Source organism: Panthera uncia, chromosome D1 (assembly GCF_023721935.1).
Source record: "Panthera uncia isolate 11264 chromosome D1, Puncia_PCG_1.0, whole genome shotgun sequence".
NCBI classification, from domain to species: Eukaryota; Metazoa; Chordata; class Mammalia; order Carnivora; family Felidae; genus Panthera; species Panthera uncia.
In genome coordinates this window covers 42114889-42137462 of record NC_064808.1, presented here as the reverse complement: position 1 = coordinate 42137462, position 22574 = coordinate 42114889, and the positions used below count along the sequence as shown (strand labels likewise).

The 22574-nt window shown below is 44.1% G+C and overlaps 1 protein-coding gene across 3 annotated transcripts; it reads left to right on the top strand.

Moving 5' to 3' along the window:
- The first annotated feature begins 9690 nt into the window (after positions 1 to 9690).
- On the top strand, positions 9691 to 14754 carry CALCB (calcitonin related polypeptide beta). Of its 3 annotated transcripts, XM_049649428.1 has the most exons (5): positions 9691 to 9901; positions 10973 to 11067; positions 11332 to 11478; positions 13608 to 13792; positions 14255 to 14754. In XM_049649428.1, exons 2-4 carry the CDS (start codon positions 10982 to 10984, stop codon positions 13765 to 13767), a joined length of 393 nt encoding a protein of 130 aa, XP_049505385.1. In that variant the 5' UTR covers positions 9691 to 9901; positions 10973 to 10981; the 3' UTR covers positions 13768 to 13792; positions 14255 to 14754. The 3 variants fall into 3 exon arrangements, with proteins under 3 accessions (XP_049505385.1, XP_049505395.1, XP_049505376.1); XM_049649438.1 differs by lacking the exon at positions 14255 to 14754 and having other exon boundaries at positions 13608 to 14239; XM_049649419.1 differs by lacking the exon at positions 14255 to 14754 and having other exon boundaries at positions 12346 to 13697.
- Positions 14755 to 22574: the final 7820 nt, after the last annotated feature.

Below are 22574 nucleotides of genomic sequence, written 5' to 3'. Positions count from 1 at the left end.
TCAGCTATAATATTTACTATTGATTCTGTTTCTCTGGAGAACACAGACTAATACATACAGATTATGTAAAATTATCTCAGTAGAGCCCTTAGCACACTGCTAAGTTTTGCAGAGTCAACATTCATATGCTTCCATGATTCTTCAGATGTTTATTAGGCCAAAATTTGTGCTGAGCCCTTTCAGGTACTGGAGATACTGGCAAACAAGATATGCAAGAAGGCTGCTCTCAAGGAGCTAACATTCTAGTGAAAAAAGACAAGTAATATACAAATCAAGTAAATTTCAGGGATAATTTCAAAGAGGTGCAAGTTCTGAAAGGAGGTAAAACAGATTAATATCATAAAGAGACTGAAGGGAATTCTTTAGATGGGGGGGGGCCAGGCGAGGTGTTTTAAGTGGATGATATTTATGGAGTGATAAGGAGCCAGCCATCAAAAGAGTGGGGTGTGTGTGTGTGTGTGCCAGGCGAGGTGTTTTAAGTGGATGATATTTAAGGAGTGATAAGGAGCCGGCCATCAAAAGAGTGGGGTGTGTGTGTGTGTGTGTGTGTGTGTTAGGTGTGGATGTTGTCATAGAAGGGTAAGATTGACAGATAAGAAAGACTTTTCTAGGCACAGGAACCAGCAAATGCAAAGGCTTTAGGGTGAGAAAGCTCTTGGTTTGTCAGCTTAGGACTTTTCGGAAAGCCAATGTGGGTATGTGGGTGAGGGGAGACTGTCATCAGAAGATACTAGAGAGACAGATAGGAGGTAGATCACATCTCTTTTAAAAGCCATATGCAAGTATTTAAATTTTTATTCTAATTATACTGGGGAGTTGTAAGAAGAGAAATGACTCAATACAATCTATGCTTTTAAAAGATCACTATGAGAGTTATGTGGAGAAGGGATTACAGAGGCAACAGTCAAATCCAGGAGACTAGTTCGGAGATTCCTGGGATTGTACAGGCAAGAGATGATGGTGGCTTGGACAAGGGTCCCTAGTTGCTATGGTCTGAGTTGTTGAGTCCTCCCAAAGTTCATATGTTGAAATCCCAACACTCAGTGTGATGGTACTAGGAGATGGGGCCTTTGGGAGGTGGTTAAGTCATGAGCCCTCATGAATAAGATTAATGCCCATGGAAAAGAGACCTCAGAGAGCTCCCTTGTCCCCTTCTGCCATGTGAGGGTACAATGAGAAGTCTGCAACCCAGAAAAGGGCCCTCCTCTAGTCATGTTATCACCTTCATCTTTGACTTCCAGCTTTCAAAACTGTGAAAATAAATTTCTATGTTTTATAAACTACCTAGTCTGTGCTATTTTGTCATAGTAACTCAGACGGACTAAGACTCTAGTGGAGATGGAAGGAAATGGATGGATATGGGATGTGTTTGGGGTGGGGAGAATAGACTTAGTAGGACTTACCAATGGACTGGATATAGATGAAAAGAAAGGAGGAATTAAGGATTATACCTAAATTTTGAGCTGAACACACTAAGCTATTGGTGCTGCCATTTACTATTCTGGGTAAAACCAGGGGAGAAATAGATTTGGATAGGAAAAAAAACCCTAAAATTTCTTTTTGGAGTTGGAGTTAGGATTATTAAACATCCAAGTGAAGCTGAATGTGCCTTGCTCAATAGCTACTCAAAATCCTTCTTGTAAGCCTTCTTTGAGACATTAGAAAATTAAAAACATTTCCTCTCAGGTCTTCTTGCAGCTAGAGTTCCACACAAAATTTAGGTTCTGGCAGTCATTCATGAACAGGTGGACATTCATGAACACTGGGAAGGCAAGCTTGAGCATTTTAAGATATGGGCTGTGTAAGAGGGGACAGGGTATTTTGGGGGCACTCACAGAGTAGTCACCTAGAGTCAAAACTGCTATAGGTGAGCACCAATGGACTTCCTACTAGAGTTGGTTTCTGCTGGTTGTGTGGCCTCCAGACCTGATTCCTTGGCCTTTGAAAAAATTCTGTAAGCTACTCACTACCCTGTAACAAATACCATCCTGTTTAAATTAGCTGAGAGGATTCTGTTATATGACACTAAGCACCCTGATGAATACAATGTCAAATGTTAACAATTGGCATTATTGCTAAGAGTAATCCTACCATCTCCCATAGCCCTCCATCCTTCCAGGAGTGAGTGTGAAAATTTAATTTTAACCCACCAAGGTTGAGAGCTGAAAACACCTATTTACCAAAAAAAAGGAAAAAAAAAAAAGCCTGATATAATTATTTTCAACAATAAGCAGAAGAAATTCTCCAGTAATTTCCTGGCCAAGGAAATTTCTAAGATGTGAGGTTTGAGAAAATACGGTCTGTTCAACAAGAAATAACAATTTGATCCATGAAAACTAATAAATCATGATTGAGAGCCTCCCCCTCCCCACCGCCCCCCCCCACACACTCTCCCACTGCCACTGCTGGCCTTTACCCAGCACAAATAAGTCTCTAACAGCATATCCTTTATATTTTTCTTTGAATGGCAGGCTTCTGTATGGGTTTGATTTATTTCTGCAAGAGGAGAGAGAGCACTGATTTTTTTCTGTGTGTTTGTCTACTGATGAAAGGGGCACTGATGTTTACTGGTCCTAGGACTCAGGGGCTGCCAAAGGGCTTTCTAGATACTCTGAGAAAAGACCTTAAAAATGAAATGGGTGAGGGTGACACCAGCATATAACAAACTGTTTGCTAATCTTTCACGACATATTATGGGTGAGAAACTTATCCCTGCCCGTTTCTAGGGAGGATCATTAAGGAGTGGCAGACTCTTTATAATATTATTATGATTATAGCAGACTGTCTTTGAGGCCCACCACTGTTTACCAGTTCCATGTACACCTATACGTTTCTACTGCAAGCCCCTGTGACTCTCTGCCTTGGAATTTTCTCTGGCTGCAGAAGCTTGGCCATGCAGGACTGGCTAGATGTGCTGGGGAGTTTGTACTCTGGAAATCACCCTTCAACTGATAAAGGACTGGAGTTGGCGGATAGATAACTTACCATTTGTTGGGTGGGGCAGTTATGAGGCTTTCTTTCTACAGTGTTCCAGAAGGTCTCAAGCAGGATAAAGCCCCAGTTGCCTGAAGCTGTAACCTGCTTCTTACCATATTCTGTAATGGTTTGTCTTCCCTTCCCTGTCTCACTTCCTCGTTCCCTTACTGACACAACTCTCAAATGCTTTGTACTCAAATTCTTGTCTTGGGTTATGCTTCTGGAGAAACCCAGTATGAGACAATGGTTAACATTTATATAGCACCTACTAGTTGTCATACACTCTTCTTAGCACTTTATATTTATTACCTATTTAATCTTCACAGCAGCCCTATGAAATAGGCAATATTATTATCCTCATTTTACAAGGGAGGATCACAGAGAGTTCAAGAGGCTTGTTTGTGGTCAAACAGCTAATAAGGGTGAGAGCCAGAATTTGAACAACAGGCAGTCTGGCTCCAGAATCTATGCATTTAACCACTACTCGATTCTGTCAACTGTGATGTCCAATACTAGCTAAATATGGCTATTTACATTTAAATTAATTAAACATAAATTAAATTAAAAATTCAGTTATTTGGTTATACTAGCTATATTTCATGTGCTCAAGAGCCACATGTGGCTAGTGGCTATTGTACTGGACAGCACAGATATAGAACATTTCCATTCCTGTGGAAAGTTCTATTGGACAGCACTGTTATGCAAGACCCTCTTTTTATACCTATGGCCTATCTCGTATTTCTTTAACACCATAGAAACACTTACCCAGAAACATTCTCTATATAGGACATACCTGAGGGCCAAAAAAGATAGGAAAATGAATTAGAGCTTTCTAGCATTACTCATAAGAGAGATACTCAGATCTTTCCCTTAATCCTCCTTTTGATTTGCTCCAGCCAGTTCTATTGAATCTGTTCCTTTTGTTTTCTTGATGGTGTTGAATTCGGGCAAAAATTCAGGTGGTGAAAATTTGGGTAGATGGGCCCTGAGGCTCGGGGCAGATATATTAATAGTGACTGGAAGAAACTATCAAAAACCAAAAACATGATCCTGAGATGCTGAGTAAGAGGATCTCATAGGCAACTGAATATGAGTAACTAACATGCTAAGATGAATCTAGAATAACTGAAAATAATGGTCCAAGAGTTAAAAATCACAGCATTTGGGGTCAGCAGGTATGGAGGTAAATAGCTTAGCTAACTCAGACCCTTCCTCAAGATGCAGCACTGTGACCGATGTTTTTTTTGATGATGTCTGTGAGTCATCCAGAGAAGGTTAAGAGGAGAATGTATGCATTAAAAAGAGTTTCCATCCAAAGTGACTTTTAAAAAGGTTCATTTTTCATTAAAGTATGTTTCATTTACCTGATAATTTACCAAAACTCTCATTTTTTCTGAAAGTGCTGAATGCAGGAGATTTTACTCTAATTAGCTTTACAAGAAAGTTTTAAGGACCTGTATTTCTACTTCCTTTGTAGTGTGGAACAATGCTCTCAGACAGGGAGAAGACAGTCAATTTTGGTCCTGCAAGTCTGAGCCAAGAGAGAATTTTAATCATCTCAGAGGAACCCAACCTGAGTAATTCCTTGACGTCATTCACTGAGTCTGTCCACTTCTCAGAGTGACCAGCTTGGGTCGGGGCCACCATGCTTTGCTCATTCTCTGGCAGGGACAGACAACTCTAAAAATATTCTCTAGAAGGGACTTTTGTGGGTTAAATATTGGCATCTACATTTTTCTGGGGTTTGGGAAAAAAGCCTTTAGGCAGGTGGCCTGTGATGGGGAGTGGGAATCAGCTGAGGTCAAGTGCCCAATAAATTGAGTCTAATTTGAGGGCTCTGCAAAGATATCTGGATCTCCCATTCTTCAGCCAGTCTTCTTAACTGGCTTAGTAGAAGAGAAAGCATTGTAAAGGCATACATTTCTAGTATAAACTCTGATAGGGTAGGGAAATCCATCAAGAAGAAAGGACCCAGGACAAACTCAGGGCTTTGATCAGTTGGTTGCCTCTGTTGGCGGAGATACAAGATGGGCTGAAGATTGGAGTGCTTGGAAGCCTTTAAGCGGAGTACTTAGACCCAGGATTTCTTTCTATATACTATACAGTGAGATGACTATCCCTCCTGGGTGCCAGAGAAGAATGGAGGATTACCATAATGAATGGTAAAACTCAGCCTCCTTTCCTACTCATTGGCTTATACTCTACCTCAGCCCCCATCCCACTGACCCATTCAGGAGATTGGAAGACTCTTGGGACATATCAAAAGCCAAGGGAAAAGTCTTATAACTACTCATAGTTTAGGGTTCCCCCCTCAATAAAATGCGGAGGTTATTTCCATCTAATCACTCTATATTCAGGCCCACTGATGGACAACTCTGCCATTTCCATATTCTGATTAGCAGTTTATGACCTTCCTCTTAAATAGAAATCAGCAGTCAAGGAGAACTAAAAATGTGAAGCTACCCTTTAATGTGAGAAGCACCAAACAAGTTTGAACTTATTCTCTGTTTTCTTTACAAATTTCCTAGGAGAAATATTCCTTAGGGGATATTTCCACTAGGGAAAAACAAAACCTATGTTTAACAGCTTCAGAGACCTAGGAGAAGATGTTGTATCCATTAAATAAAAGCAGGAGGATATAAAAAGTAACTGTCGCAGAATAAAAATGAAAAAGCTCTTGGAAATTAAAAATATGATCACGAGAATTATAAGGCAATGAAAACTTGAAAAAAAAACCCAGAATGTTGGAACCAAAAAAAGAAAAAAAAGAAAAAAGAAAATAAATTATCAAAGAAATAAAGCAAGAAACTTTCCTTGAAGTGAAGGACATGAATTTTCAGATTATGAGTGTTCTGTCAGTACTCATAATAAATAAAAATGGTCTACACCAAGGCACATGATCATGATATTTTAGAACATTGATGAGAAGGTTCTGAGATAGACAGCTCGAATGCCTATGCCAAGAAGAAGAAAGAAAAGAAAGAAAGAAAGAAAGAAAGAAAGAAAGAAAGAAAGAAAATAGAAAACAATGGACAATATTTTCAAAATCTGAGTGAAAATGATTTCCAACCTAAAATTCCATCTACAGAAAATCTATCTATCATACAATGGTGAATGTGCTCCACCAAAGTGGGAGAGGAAACTGAGAATGAGGAACAAATAGGATCGAGGAAAAAGGAATAAACTGAGATGAGCAGAAAGAAAATTAAACAAGTGGAAAGTGAGGGAATTCCTGATGAAAAGTGAAAGAAATGTATAAGGAAATATAATCAAAGTACACTATGTGCCTCAGCTGGGAATAAATCATATTTACATGGCTTAATAACGTAAACCCTGAATATCCTTCTGTCAAATGCATATCTGATATTATCACATTGGGAGAATGTAAATAGGGTAGGGATATGTTTTATTTGGGTAGAGGGTGATATTCAAGGATTTCTGTTAAATACATCATTTTAATACAAGCATCAGGAAGGCATGAGTTTTTGTTTTGTCCACCGTGAATTGCTAGTACCTAGAACAATGTCTGGCACATAGTAGGCCCTCAATAAATATTTGTAGCATGAATGAAACTTTCTTCTAAGGAATATTTCTCCTAGGAAATTTGTAAAGAACACAGAGAGTAGGTCAAAGTAAATGAAAATAAACTTCAAGAAGGTTAGTACATGGAATCTGTTTCTCTCTAAAATTGTAAGACTAGCAGTTTCAAAATTTAAAAGTAATTACATAAGATAGTTAAACTGAGCATCAAAATACTTGAGACAATTTAAAAGCACAAGAAACTTCTATGAAATTATTCTTTATAAATCTTTATGCCAGCTGGTTTGATTGGAGATGCCTTGGAGCTCAGAACAGTTCCAGGGAAGTCAAAATGTAATTTTCTCAATTTAGAAAGCAAGTTATTGTATTGACTTTTTCTTCCATTCACTCACTGATATAATACAAGGATGGGGTGAAGAAAACTGCCTTGTGTGCTTCTGGAGCTAGTGAGCTTCTGAAGAGAAGAAGCCCTCAGTACTTGCTCTCATAACAGATTCCAGGACACTGATTCCTTCCATTCAATAAAGAGGTGCGTCTTTGGACCAAGGATCTGTTTTGCCATCTAATGGATCTAAATTGGGTCTATTTAGTTCAACTTGGCTGAGAATTCACTGCCAACTCTTACTGTAATGAACCCATGGAACTCTTCACTCATTCATCCTCTTGCTCACTCCCCCTTCACTGGACATTTGCTGCACACCTACTGTGCGCCAGGTACTGTGCAAAGACAGGAGGAAGAAGATTATGTCAAATAATTCTGGGTGCTTGGAGCTAAAATAGCCGGCCCTATTGGAGCTCGCAAGAAGATGTTCAAAGCGCGGATCCAGGTATATTGGTGTTAAGATCTGCCTCTGGGTCGGGTGCACACTCTTGTTAGAGTGCAGGCAGCTGATCCCAGTTCAGCCCTCTCCAGCCCTCAACCCCAAGGACTCAAAGTTGCCCCCAGATTCATATTTGTGGGCCTTCCGGGGAGGCCAAACCTCGACCTGACTCCTCCCGCGCGCCTCGCCAGCTTCCCCCGCTCAGCGCGCCACTAACTTCGTCCAAGCTAAGCAGCTTGGGGCTCTAGGGTCCGGGGCCTTACGGATCTTCTCTCCGACCCCTCCCCCCTCACCTTCGTCCCGACACGGGCCCAGCGATTTCTCCCAGTCCCCAGAGCTCAGGGGTGGGGGTGGGGGATGGTCCAACCCCCAAATGCTAGAGCGGGCTACATGCTCTGCCAGACCTCAGAGACGGGTGGCAGTGGTCCGGAAAGAGAGGTGTGGAGGGCAGAGGCATCAGTTAGGTAGTGTCTCCCAGCCGTGCCTTTCCACTCCTGCTGGAATCCGGGGACAGCGACCCAGAGGTCTGTCGTATTTGCAGGGCTTTGGAAAGAGGAAGGGCCCTGTCCCCCCTCCGCGTCCGCTATGGCCCTGGGCCACGTTGTAGGTGCCACGCTGCGTTCAGGGGTTAGGGGCGACTCTGGGTCATGAAGCCACTGTGCACTCTGCCTGCTGGCGTAGCAAGAAGGCCCCGCAAGAGCGGCTGGCTTTGAGGGTCAGGATTCTTTGGGATGTTGCGTGGAGTTTTTGTTGCCCAGGTGCTAGAGGACAACCCGTCGTCGCTCCGAAGGCAGGGTCCTGCAACAGCAAAAGACAGACCCACAGGGCAGCCCCTGAGCGCCTTTCTGATCTGCAGAAGCAGGAAGCACCAGCGGGTGGGATGCCGCGAGCCTCTGGGCGAGGCTTCTCTAGAGGCTACCCGAAGTTAGGAGGGGCCCGAGGGCGCTTTGGGGAGGCACAGCCCCCATCCCAAGAAAGGGCTAGCCTAAGGTCCGGAGGGTGGGTGATACTTCTTCACTTCTTCCCCACTGCCTCTACCTGCCAGTCCACTCTGCGCCCCTTTCCGTAAGAGCCCGGGATCTTTTCCCCTCTCCCGGGTGCTGTGAGTACCCGCAGCGCCGACTCTGAGAAACTGCCTTTCCTCAAGAAAGAAGGTAGAGGCTGAGTCCATGCGCCCGGATGTGCGTGCTTGGGGAACAGTGTGCACCCGTGTGTGTGTGTAAAACGTGCCTGTTTCCTAAAGCAGAAACTCTGGGGGCTGCTTTTGGGTCTGGGAGAAGTTGGTTTGGGTTGTTGCGCGCGCGCTCACTTGCAAACAGCTCGCAAAGGCGCGTCTGTTGCAGCAAGTGCTGGCTATTGACAGGAGTGTCCGTGTGTGAATGCGAAAGGCAGAGCTGGTGGCTGGGGACCAGGTGTATGAGCCCGGGACGTGCGCCCCGCGGGCAGTGTGAGCGCGCTCATCAGCGGTCTGTAGATGAGAGGGGCGCGTGTGTGAAAGTCTGAAGTCTGCCCTTAAGGCTTGCAGCACCGGCTCTCCTTTGCGGGACCGCGCAGGACGCGCGCCCGCTCGACAATGAAGCGCTTCAGAGAAGTGGGGCAGGGGTATGGAGCGAGAGGGGCAGAAACCTGGGCACAGGCTGTCCCAGCCCAGCAGCTTAGCAAACAGAAGCCAGAAGCACAGGACAGCTGTGTAAACCAACTCCGGCGGCGCCGCAGTGCAGGGTCCTGGGTTAGAGGGGGGCATGCTGAACCCACAGTCGAGGTTTCTGGAGTAGGAGGGAGATGCCTAGCACTACTTGTAGCCAGTGGCAGCTTAGCCCCTTCCCCAGTCCTCCCGACCACTCCTACCGGTCCCAGAGAAGTGAGGCGAAGGAGGCTTGGCTGGCTGCCAGACTAGAAGCAAAACGACTTTGAGGGGTGCAGGGTGCGGGGGCGCAGGTGGCCTGGGGGTGGGGGAAAGTGCGGAGGTTATCTCAGGGGCACCCAAGGTGGTCCAAAGAGATCAATGTTTCAGGGCCCCTCTTCCCTCCCTCCCCCAGCCCCTCTCTGCTCCATCCAACTCCTTCACAGTGGGCTATTTCAGCTGAGATCCCTTTTTAGAACCCAGGACTCCTCGGGGTCCAGGTGGCCAGATGAGGTCCTTACTGGCATAGCAAGAGGGGCTTCAAGACTAGAGTTCAGGCACCAAGACAGTGAGAGAAGCTCTGGTCCCTCACTGTGGCTGACTCCAAACTCTCCTCCATCGGCCCTCATTTTCTGGACGTCGTCGAAAGCTCTCCACCCCTCCCTGCCCTCCCGCTCTCCAAGCAATGACCTCATTGCAAAAGACAGCCAGAGCGGATGGTTCCCCTCCCTAGAGAACCAGTGCAGGGAGAGCGAGCAATGACGCCACTGGAGCTGGGTCGGTCCTGGCCACTTTGGATTGGCCGCGCGGACTCGTGGGGACCCCCCTCCCACTGTCGCTGGAATAAGAGCTGAGAGCTCCGCGGGGAAGACGCCCGCAGCAGGCGTTGTGTCCAACGGGGTGGACCGGCCGCTCGCGCTCTCCAGAAACTCGTCTCCAGGTGAGGAACTCCCCCCTCTGCCCACTCTAATAACTTGCCTCTGGATTAGTTCATCTAGTTTGCTCCATCTGTCTGCCTTTCCTTTACCTCTCACGGGCATCGCGGCCCACCTACGGCAGGTGCTCCTAGCTCTCTGTCCCGCTCAGGGGAAGGGGGGCGGTTGAGAGGAGAGCATTTTCTTCTAATTAGCACAGGTGGAACTTCAAGCATTCCCAGGGTTTGCCTGGGCGCTGGAAGCTCCGCGAGCTCAGGTAGGCGGGTCTGCGGCCCCTTCGTTAGAACCCCTGGGCGTGCAGGATCCTGCTCGAGTTTGGTCTGGGAATGCCCTGCGCGGTCTGTGTCCTGAGGGATCATGTTTGATTCTCGGGACGGTGCAGCCTTGAGCTTTCTTGTGAGGCGCCGCCAGCCCACGAGCGTCCCTGGGGCACGGAGGGGACCTGCGACTGTGCAGTCAGCCGCGCAGGACAAGGGGGCTCACTTCCAGATGCTGGCGCCCAGCACCCACTGCCAAACTGCGCTCCAGCGTAGACGGGCTGGGCGGGCAGAGCCCTGACACACCGGTAACTGCACATTAAAATCTTCCTCGAATCCAAACCCAGATACTGGGTGGATCGACCAGTGCTCCTTTCCAAGGTACCCTTCTTGCTTTCCTGTCCCATGCGTTAGTGCCAAGTCCAAAAGAAAGGGGTAGGTGGTCCTAGATTTCTCAGTTCCTGAGAAGACTAGAGCAATGGGAGAACAAATTGACATTAGGGTGGGTCCCGGCTTGTTTTCTGCAAAGGGCAGAAGGAAGGTGTGGGTTTGTGTGCATGCATGCACTCGTTTGTGGCTTCTCCCCGATTTCCACAGAACTCCACCACACCCTGAGACACTTGTCTCTGCTCTACAAAGCCATTCATTGCACTGTATCTTTTGAGATTCACAGCAGCCCATCTGGCAAATGAATGGAGGTATGGGGAGGTAGGGTAACCCGAGGCCACAAGACCTGCATGGCAGAACAGGCACTTAGGTCTGTGGGCCCCAGGCCTTGCTTGGTCTTCGCGCAGTGGTAATATCATTCTCTCTTTACAGAGAGGCAGCATGGGCTTCGGGAAGTCCTCCCCCTTTCTGGCTTTCAGCATCTTGGTCCTGTGCCAGGCAGGCAGCCTCCAGGCGGCACCATTCAGGTGAGACAGCCGGAAGCCACAGAACACTCCCCTTCTACTGCCCCTGGGCTGAGGCAGTTTCTGTGCCTCTGAGGTCACAGCAGCAAGGCTCCTGGTGCATTAAGACCCTCAGGTGGACCTCAGATTGGGCCTTGTGGGCTGGGAGTCGGGGGAGGGGGCACATCCTCAGGGTAGGTCACAGGGACCAGGAAGCCTTGCTACTTGTCATGGGGTGGAGGCAGTCAGGGGCTCAGAGCCTCTCTTGGATTTGCTTCCCCCCTGAAGGTCTGCTTTGGAGAGCCTCCCAGACCCCACCGCACTCAGTGAGAAGGAAGGGCGCCTCCTGCTGGCTGCCCTGGTGAAGGCCTATGTGCAGGGGAAGACAAATGAACTGGAGCAGGAGCAGGAGCAGGAGGAGACAGAGGGCTCCAGGTAAGGCTCCCACCCTGCCCTGGCATATACCCCAGGAAATACAACATCTGGCCAGGGCACCAGCAGGCTGTGGTTGTTCATCAGGCCCTGGGGCCCAGTCATTCTCAAGCTCTGAGGAAGACAGAAGTCCAGGTGTAGCTGAAGAGACTGTGGTTAGACAAAAAGACACATTCCTGAAAGCTTTTAGGAAATGAAATGGGGAGGTATGGAATCACTTACTCGGGGGAATTGGTCTTGCCCTAAGGAAACTCCCAGCATTGGCTGACTTGGGACCGGTAAGTGTGAAGCCAGGGGATGGACTCAGCATATCTCAGGATGTTTTAGAAATTTAACCTGTGTGTGTTGTTCTTTCACACCCACAAGGAGCCTTCATTGCACATTTGCAAGGTGAAGCCAAAGGCCTTGCAGAGGGTGGGGTCAGGTAGAGCAGTACCTGAGGTAGGTCTGTGGGCTTGAGATGTGTAGGATCTGTGGATACGTGCATGTTGTCATGGGGCCAGAAACCCTTCCCCAGCCCCACCTCCCCATGTCCCCTGAGCCTGGAGCTCACGCCAGCCCCTGGCCCGGCCCCGGCACTGCCTGGCATGTGCTGCACCTGCATCTACCCTAAGGACCTCTCTGCAGAGCAGGGACTGAGAAGCATGCGGAAGGCTAGGAAAGGGCACCCCTTCCCCTCTGCAACCCTGCCCCACGCTGCCCTGGCTCAGCAAGCCTCGGAGTTCTCCTGATGGAGGATGTGTGAGCTGCCCTCCTGCCTGCCCCTCCTGCCTCTGCTCCAGGTGCCCCTCCCTCGTCTAACTTTCTGCATGACTGCCCTCAGGGGCGGGCCTGGCGCATGGTATTGTCTGGCATGTCTTTTCCCTGCAGCCTGGACAGCCTTCGAGCTAAGCGGTGCAGTAATCTGAGTACCTGTGTGCTGGGCGCATACTCGAAGGACCTGAACAACTTTCATACATTCTCTGGCATCGGCTTCGGGGCTGAAACACCTGGCAAGAAAAGGGACATAGCCAGCAGCTTGGAGAAGGGCCAGTAACCCTGCTTTGGGGTGCCCCAGGATGGCAACCAGACTCCTTCCACTCCCTCCTGATTTCCCTTCTTGCTCCCATTTTTGAACTAAATGCATGCAGATTCCACTTTGATTGCTCTTCAAGCTGGTATTGGTAGCTTTGCTTATCACAGAGAATATGGGGGACCTCAGGATGGAAGGGAAGAGAGCAGGACTCATAGGCCAGGTTAGAGGCAAGAGTGAGGGAACCTTCTTGAGATCCCAGAGGATTTCATGGTAGAGTCCCCAATTTCTGCTGCATCCTTCATGTTTCATCATTGATGAATAAACCTATTTTCTAACAGGATTTGCACTGTGGTGGTCATTACTCTGGTCGTGTCCAAGGCTTGAGAGTACCCAGAACCTATCTATGCTTAAAAGTAGCGTTAGCCTCAGGGTAGCTGGGTACAGGGCTTGGTGAGTGGTCCTTGTGAACCAGTTCCACCGTCAAGAACAGGTGTGCTGAGAAACAGGTAAACACTTCTGGGGGAGGACGCTGTTTCCCTCTTCTCACAGCCTCTTTCAGGTAAGACGTCAGGGAATTTTCCTTTCCCATGGAAAGTGGTTTTGATGGTGCCTGTGGCTGCTCTATGGTTTCTCTATGCCCCTTGCATGTCTTGGGATTGGGCTGGGCCTTTGGTGACCACTTCATCTTGGTTCTAAAGAGACTGTATGTAAGTGACGGTAAGTGCTGATTTCAGTACATGCCTCATGGCTTGACACTGGGTTTTTTCTTTTTCTTTTTTTTTTAAAGTTTTTATTTAAATTCCAGTTAGTTGACATACAGCGTAATATTAGCTTCACGTGTATGATATGGTGATGCAACACTTCCATACAACAGCCAGTGCTCATCACATTGGCACTGGGTTTTTTTCACGAAGGTCTTTGGGCAGGGCTCCTAGCAAAAGCTGCCAGGCCACTTCTCCTAACAGCTTTGATAATTGCATTTAGGAGAAACACTTATTCTTAAGCGGTATGTCGAAGAGCTGAAATTCTCTTTATGAAGGCCTCAGGGGCAGGCTGGCAGGCTCCTGCCCCTCGCCTCTCACTGACAGACCTCTTCTTTCCCCATCCTGCAAATCAGCGTCACTGCCCAGAAGAGATCCTGCAACACTGCCACCTGTGTGACCCATCGGCTGGCAGGCTTGCTGAGCAGATCTGGAGGTGTTGTGAAGAACAACTTTGTGCCCACCAACGTGGGCTCCGAAGCCTTTGGCCGTCGCCGCAGGGACCTTCATGCCTGAGCAGCTCAGTGACTCCAGGAAGAAGGTGACTGCCCTTTTCCGTTGGGTTGGAGGGGAGGGGATTTGGGGGTTATGAGCCACATTATGAAACCCACTGGACCTGGGAAGGGTCTTCAAATCCCTTCTTTCCAATTCCATGCTTCCTTCTCAGTGGTGAGATTCTTCCACAACTCAGCCTGAAATCAGAGCGTTGACACAGGCTGCAGACATGCAGTGTCATCTCTCTGAGAAGAGAAATGAGAAATAAAATGCTTGCCAAATGATAATTGCTTTTTTTTCCATCATCTGCCTTAAAAGCCTGTCTACATCTCATACCTATAGGTTGTAAATGCTGTTTTCCTGTACATTTGTGTTCTTTTTATAATAATTGTGGTTGTTTCCTTCTTGTCCTTCTTATTTGCCAATGCCTCCTTCTTCTCCTTCTCTACTTCCTCTTCCTTCTTACTTCTTTGTCTTCTTTTTTTATTTTATTTTTTTCCCATCTCAGGTCACCATGAAGCTGAACTCACCACTTCTGTTAATTTCTGTTGACAACACTTGGTGGGAAGGCCCCATGGAAGATATACATGTTTGCATCCCAATAGATACTGAAAAAAGCACCTTTGTCACTTACAAGGAATGAAAGTGAATGCAAAATAAGCTAATTCCATATGTATCGTGTATCCTTTTTATATTTGACTCTGTGTGTGTCAGTGTGGTGGTGGCATCTATCGTTGGCTTATCTGGTAGCAAACTGGTTCTTTGAGAGCTATCCTGTTGATCACAGCAGCTCTGCAAACCTTAGGGGGACAATAAGTCATTGCCTTTGTGGCCTCTGGGGACATGTGGTAATGGTGATGCTTTGCCTTGTTGTCTAAGAACATGACTGTAGACTTTATTTAAGGAAATCTCAATGTTGTATCATTTGTGAACTTCATCAAGATTAAAAGCATATTTTGGATACATGTGTTTTGAGACCCTGGTGATTCATTTCAACTTGTTTCCCTATGTAATAATAATAACACTAACAGTTGACATGTTTTGAGTGCTTACTCAAATTGGGACAGTTGATATTTTAAGACAGTGTTTTATACGTATTAATTCATTTAATCTTTATGACAACTCCACAAAGGAGATACCATTGGTATTTCCACATTGACTCTGAAGAAACAGAGGCCTGGAGAAGTGAAGTCCAAGGTCACATAGATAGAAAATAGTAAACTTAGGCATTGGTTTCCAGAGCCTACAGTTGAAACCACTGCATTATATGCTTCTTGACAATGGCTTCTGATGAGTTCCAGAGACCTATGAGCTGTTCTTTGACCTAACTGCCTCACATGGCAGACCCTCAGATTTTGAAGACAAATGGACCGTGTTAAAACATACAAACAACCTAGTCTTTATATAATAAAATGGATCCCTTTTACCCATTGCTTGGTGCTACATGTTGGAAAGTTTGTGTGCCCTCCCTCCATCCCCACCCTACCCTGCCTAGCCAAAAAATTGAAACCTAAGCCCCAAAGTGATGGTCTTGGGAGGTGGGAATTTGGGGAGGTGATTAGGTCATAAGGGTCATCCCCTCCTGAATGGGACCAGTGCCCTTTCAAATAAGGGTGGAGAGAATTCCCTTGCTTCTTTTGCCATGTGGGGCCACAGTGAGAAGAACTGCTGTGAGTGAGGAAAGGGGCCCCCACCAGGTGTGAATCTGCTGTCGCCTTGAACTTGAATTTCCCAGCCTTTAGAACTGAGAAGTAAATATTTGTTGTTTATAAGCCACCTGGTCTGTGGCATTTTGTTACAGCCGTCCCAGCAGACTAATGAAGACACTTGGCTTCAACACATGATCCTTTTATGGTCAATGTTATTACACCTATGTGCCATCTCTTACACCGCCCAGGTGTATTGTAACATCTATAGATCCATAAATATTTCCCCGTATATGGGAGGGACGTTTAAACATAACCACAGTCCCATTTAACAACTAAAGTAAATTAACATTAATTTCTTAATTCCTTCATCTCACATCCAGTCATGGTTCAAATTCCTCCATTATCTTATATATGTGTATGTTTGGTGTCTGTATAAAATCAGGGCTCAGATTAGGTCTCCACATTGCTGCTGGTTTATATGTTTTTTGTTTTTGCTGGTTTATATGTTTTAAGGCTCTTCTAATCTAGATGTTGCCCTCCATTATTTTTTTTCCCTTTTGCAATTTATTTGTTGGAGGAACTAAGTTATTTGTCCACTGGGGTTCTCCACACGTTGAATTCTGATGACTACATTTTTTTTTTAAGTTTATTTATTTATTTTGAGAGAGAGAGAGAGAGAAAACAGGGAAGGAGCAGAGAGAGAAGGAGAGAGGGAATCCCAAGTAGGCTTTGTGCTGTCAGTGAAGAGTTCAGTGTGGGGCTTGATCCTACTATCTGTGAGATCATGAACTGAGCTGAAATCAAGAGTTTGACACTTAACGGACTGAGCCACTCAGGCACCCCTTGATGACCACATTTCTATGGTGAGATTTAACATGTTTCTTTATCTGCTTTATTTGTTGTGAATCAGTGAATGAGGAGAAAGAGAAGTTGGAAGCGAGGTCTGAGAAGTAATGAGGAGGGAAGATCATATCATGTAGGACCTTGTAGGGCATAGGAAAGACGTTGGTTTCCTATCAACGTTTAGTCAGTAAAACAGAAACCACGTCAATAATTTTAATGGAAAGAATATGAGAAACTGACCAAGTAGGGGCACCTGGGTGGCTCAGTTGGCTAAGTAAAAAAGTGTCTGACTCTCGGTTTCAGCTCAGGTCATGATCTCATGGTTCTGTGAGTCTCAGCCCTGTGTTGGACTCTGCACTGACAGTGCAGAGCCTACTTGGGATTCTCTCTCTCTCTCCCTCTCTCTCTACCCATCCCCTCTTACACTGTCTCTGTCTCTCTCAAAACAAATAAATACATTTAAAAAATGGAAAAAAAAGAAACTAAGTAGGGTTTAGAAAAGATGAAAGAGAACAAGAGTTAGTGCAGAGATAGAAAGTGAAGGAGGCAGCTACCATCCTCAGGGCTGGGGGAACAAAGATAAGAAGAGGTCAGGCACTGACAATCTAGAACCTTGGAGAAGGATGCTCAGACCACTGAGAAGAGAGGTGGGCAGATGTGGGATCTTTGAAAGGGTGTGACAAAACTGTTGGAGGAGTATGGGAAAACGGAACCAAACTGGAAATTTGGAAACGTCTTCTCTGCCAGACCACTGGATGAAGGAAAATGCAGCTTGCAGAGTCCCAGCTCCAGCATCTCTTTAATTTAAGCATAACGTTTTAAATTTGCACAAAGAAACTCCATTCTGTGCACAGTTCTGTGAACTTTCACAAATACATTGACTTGTGTCATCACCTCAATAGATACAAAAGTTTCATTGCTCCTCAAAAGTCTGCCATGCTTCTCCTTTGCAGTCAATTGCACCACCGCTCACCCCCGGAGACAACTGTTATGTCTGTCTGTATAGTGTATTTTTTATATTTTAAAATTAAGATATAACTGACACATAACATTGTATTACTTTTATGTGCACGACATAATAATCTGATATTTGTAGATATTGTGAAATGGTCACCACACTAAGTCGAGTTAGCATCCATCACTACACATTGTTACAATTATTTTTTCTTGTGATGAGCAAGACCTTTTAAGATCCACTCTCTTAGCTACCTTCAGATATGCAGTACCATAGTATTAACTATAGTAATCAGGCTGTACATTACATCCCCAGGACTTATTTAGCTTATAACTGGAAGTTAGTACCTTTTGATTCCCTTCACTAAATTTGCCAACCTCCCCCATCCCCCACCTCTGCCAACTGCCAATCTGCTTTGTTTCTGAATTTGGTGTTTGTTTTTGTTTTTGTTCTCAATTCCACATATAAGTGAGATCATCCACTATTTGTCTTTCTCTTTCTGACTTATTTCACTTAGTGTAATACCCTCAAGGTCTACCCATGTTGTAACAAGTGGCAGGATTTCCTTCTTTTTTTTGGTGAATAAAATTCCATTACACCTATATCTATATATTTCTCTCTCTGTATATATACATGACATGCGTGTGTGTGTGTGTGTGTGTGTGTGTGTGTGTATCACATTTTCTTTGCCCTTCATCTCTCCATGGACATTTATTTCATTTCCATGTCTTGTGTATTGTAAATAATGCTGCAATGAACATGGGGGTGCAGAAACCATTTTGAGATAATGATTTCATTTCCTTCAGGTAAATACTCAAAAGTGTAATTGCTAGATCATATGGTAATTCTATTTTTACTTTTCGAGGAAACTCCATACTGTTTTCCATTGTGGATATACCAATTTACATTCCCAAAAACAGTGCACAAGGGTTCCTTTTCTCTACATCATTGCCAACATTTGCTATTTCTTATCTTTTTGATAATAGCCGTTCTAAGAGTGGTGACATAATATCTCATCATGGTTGTGAATTGCATTTCTCTAGTGATTAGTAACGTTGAGCACCTTTTCATGTTCCCGTTGTCCATTTGTATGTCTTCTTTGGAAAATGTCTATTCATATCCCTTTGCCTTCTCCAGAATATCAAATAAATGAAGTCAGTATATAGCTTTGAGTCTTTTACTTAGCATAATGCATTTGAGATTTATCCATGTTGTTGCATGTATGAATAATTTGTTTCCTTTTATTGCTGGGCAGTATTACATTGTAGGCATGTACTATGGTTGCTTCATTTATCCCTTGAAGGATACTTGGATTGTTTCCAGTATTTGGAATTTATGAATTTAGCTGCTATAAATTTCTGTGTATAGATTTTTGAGTGAAAGTAAGTGTAGTGGGCTGGATGCCCCCCCCAAATATGTCCATGTTCTGATCCCCAGAATATATGAATGTTACCTTTTTTGGGAAAAGGGTCTTTGGTGATATAATTTACAAGGATCTGAAAATGAGGTCAGCTTGGACTGTATAAGTGGGTGTTAAATCCAGTGATATAGTCTTATAAGAGATACACAGAGAAGATACACACAGAGCAGAAGGTGACGAGAAGACAAGAGGCAGAGAGTCACAAGCTGAGGAAGCCAAGTTAACCAGCAACCATCAGAAGCTATAAGAGGCATGGAGTGGATATTCCCCTAGGGTCTCTGGAGGGAGGAGAGCCCTGCTGTCACATAGATTTTGTACTTCTGGCCTCCAGAATGAAAGAATAAGTTTCTGCTGTTTGAAGCCACCAAGTTTGTGGTAATTTGTTATAGTATCCCTAGGAAACTAATGATTTTTTATTTCTTTTAGGTAAATACCTTGGAATGGGATTGCTGTCATTTGGCAAGTATATACATATATTTTTTTTTCCTTAAAAAGTCTTTTATTTTCAATTTATTGTATTTTTTTAATTTAAATTCAAGTTAGTTAACATACAGTGTAGTATTGGTTTCGGGAGTAGAACCCAGTGATTCATCACTTCCATAGGACACCCAGGACTCATCCCAACAAGTGCCCTCCTTAATGCCCATCACCCATTTAGCCCATCCCCCACCCAACACCCCTCCAGAGACCCTCAGTTTGTTCTCTGTATTTAAGAGTCTCTTGTGTTTTGCTTTCTTCTATGTTTTTTTTATCTTACTTTTCCTTTCTTTCCCCTATGTTCATATGTTGTGTTTTTTAAATTCCACATAGGAGTGAAATATATTTGTCTTTCCCTGACTGACTTACTTCACTTAGCATAATACACTCTAGTTCCATCCATGTTGCAAATGGCAAGATTCTATTCTTTTTGATCACTGAGTAATATAAAATATATATACAATGGAATATTACTTGCCGGTCTTTTATTTTTATAAATACCTTCTAATTTCTGTCCATATACATTTACATTCTTGATTATTGCTACCAAATAATCTACACATATCATGTATTCTGCTTGTTATTATGTGTGCTGTAATAAACATAATGATATTGCTTAATCAAGTAAGAAAAACAAATTACAGAAAATTTGAAAAATCAAGACACAATGAAAGATTTCAACAGGTTTAATTCAACCACTGTGATTTTTTATTGCCTTCTTTATGTGTATATTTTACATAGTTCTGTACTGTATATATTACGCTGTATTTTTAAAATAAAGACTTTATTTTTTTAGGGCAGTTTTAGGTTTACAACAAAAATGAGAGGAAGGGACAGAGATTTCCAGATACCCCCTGCCCCCACACATGCATACCTTCTCCCATTATCAACATCACTCACCAGAATAGTATGTATATATGTATTGCCAAGGATGAACCTACATTGACACATCATAATCACCCAAAGTCCATAGTTTACCTCAGAGCTCACTCTGGTGTTGCACATTTACAGGTTTGGGGAATAATGACACCTCTCCATCATTATAACCATGAGGAGTATTTCACTGCCCTAAAGATTTTTCCATGCTCTGCCTGTTCATCATTCCCCTGGCAACCCCTGATCTTTTCATTGTTTCCATGGTTTCACCTTTTCCAGAAAGTCACAAAGTTGGAATCATACGATATGTAGCCTTTTCAGATTGGCTTCTTTCACTTAGTAATATGCATTTAACGTTCCTCCATGTTTTTTCATTTGGGTTTAGCATGGAATAACAGTCCATTTATTTATTCATTCACCCATTTTTTTAAAAATCGTTTTTATTTCTCTGCTAATCATAGCTATCTTTTCCTTGATTTTAAGGTGTTCACTATTACCTCACACAGCATGCTGTTGCACGGGCTGGGTTTGTGGCACTTGAGTTACCCTTGGGCAAAGTGTCAAGAGAAAAGCGAGGAAGAGGAAAAAGAACCCCCGCCCCCCCCCCCCCAACAGATTTTGGCACTCAAAGATCCACTTTTACGGTGCCTTGTCAAAGATACAGGTTTTAGCTGCCTGCACTGCCACTGCATTTTGGATGTGGAGTGTGGACGCTGGGGCTGGCACTGGAACAGAGCTGGGAGCAAAAAGGAAAATAAAAAATAAGGGAAAATCTAGATTGAAGGGGCTCTGGCCAGAAAGAGGGGGATTCTCTCAGAGTTTTGTTTTCTGTGCTCGCTGCACAATTCCATGATGGAGACAACCCTTGGGCTAAATGTAAAAGAGAAAAGAGGGGGAAGAAAAACCCCAGAGAACTTACTGGCGTTTTTGCCATTCTTTTGCCCTCCCTCCCCAATAACGTACCTGCCACTGATTACTTTTCTTTTTAATTTGTTTTCAAGTGTATTTATTTATTTTGAGAGAGAGAGAGAGAGAGAGAGAGAGCGAGCAGGGGAGGGGCAGAGACAGAGGGAGAGAGAGAACCATAGGCAGGCTCTGCACTGTCAGCACAGAGCCCAATGTGGGGCTCGAGCTCACAAAGTGTGAGATCATGACTTAAGCCAAAACCAAGAGTCAGACACTTAACTGACTCAGCCACCCAGGTGTCCCTGCTACTAATTTTAAGAGCTCTCAGGTAGATTCTTTTTGTATTCTGTCTGGAGGTTTTAGTTGCAATTAGTGTGAGAGGCAGGTTGTAGTGGCTGACTCCATCTTGGCCAGCATATTTATTGACCATAATGCAATTAAGATAATAATAATAATAATAATAATAATTTTGCATAGCATTTTATTATTATTATATTTCAATACTTGGAAATTATGTAAGATTTTATTTTATTATTTTAAAAAATGCTTATTTATTTATTTTTGAGAGAAAGCACGCACAGGCAAGGGGCAGTGAGAGAGGGAGAGGCAGGGAATGCTAAGCAGGCTCCATGTTGTCAAGCCCAGAGCTTGACACGGGTCAGACTAACAAACTGAGCAAAAATCAAGAGTCAGATGCTGAACTGACTGAGCCATCTAGGCGCCCCTTATGTAAGATTTTAAAACAAGCCAGAAATCAAAAATCATAATGGAAAATTTTAAATTTAAAATATCTAGAACTGAATGATAATACCTCACATCAGAATTTGCAGATGTAGTGAAAGCGGTAACTTTAGAAAATTTTATAGCCCTATATAATAATGTCAGAAAAGAAAAATAGGTAAAATCATTTTATTTTTTAAATTGATCTATTTTAGTATTTTTTTTAGTTTCTATTTAACTTATTTCTTTTTGAAAAATTTTTTAGTGTTTGTTTATTTTTGAGAGAGAGAAAGGCAAAGTGTGAGCGGGGGAGGGGCAGAGAGAGAAGGAGACACAGAACTCAAAGCAGGTTCCAGGCTCTGAGCTGTCAGCACAGAACCCGACGTGGGGCCTGAACTCACTAACTATGAGATCATGACCTGAGCCAAAGTGGGACACTCAACCAAATGAGCCACCCAGGTGCCCCACTATATAATTTACTTCTGTTCAAGCCTTGTCATTTCCTTCCTTCTGCTGGTTTTGGGTTTTGTTTGTTCTTTTTCTAGCTTCCTGTAGGTGTAAGGTCAGGTTGTTTATTTGAGATTTTCTTGCTTCTTGAGGTACTTGTATTGCTATAAACTTCCCTCTTGTGACTGCTTTTGCCGCACCTCAAAGATTTTGGACCATTGTATTTTCATTTCCATTTGTTTGCATGTAATTTTTATTTCTTTGATTTTTTGGTTGATCCATTCATTGTTTAGTAGCATGTGATATAACCTCCATGTATTTGTGCTCTTTCCAGATTTTTTCTTGTGGTTGATTTCTAGTTTCATAGTATTGTGGTCAGAAAAGATGCGTAGTAGGACTTCAGTCTTTGTGAATTTGTTGAGACTTGTTTTGTGGCCTAATGTGTGATCTATTCTGGAAAATGTTCCATGTGCACTTGAAAAGAATATGTATTACCCTGGCTTAGGAGGGAATGTTCTAAATATATCATTCAAAT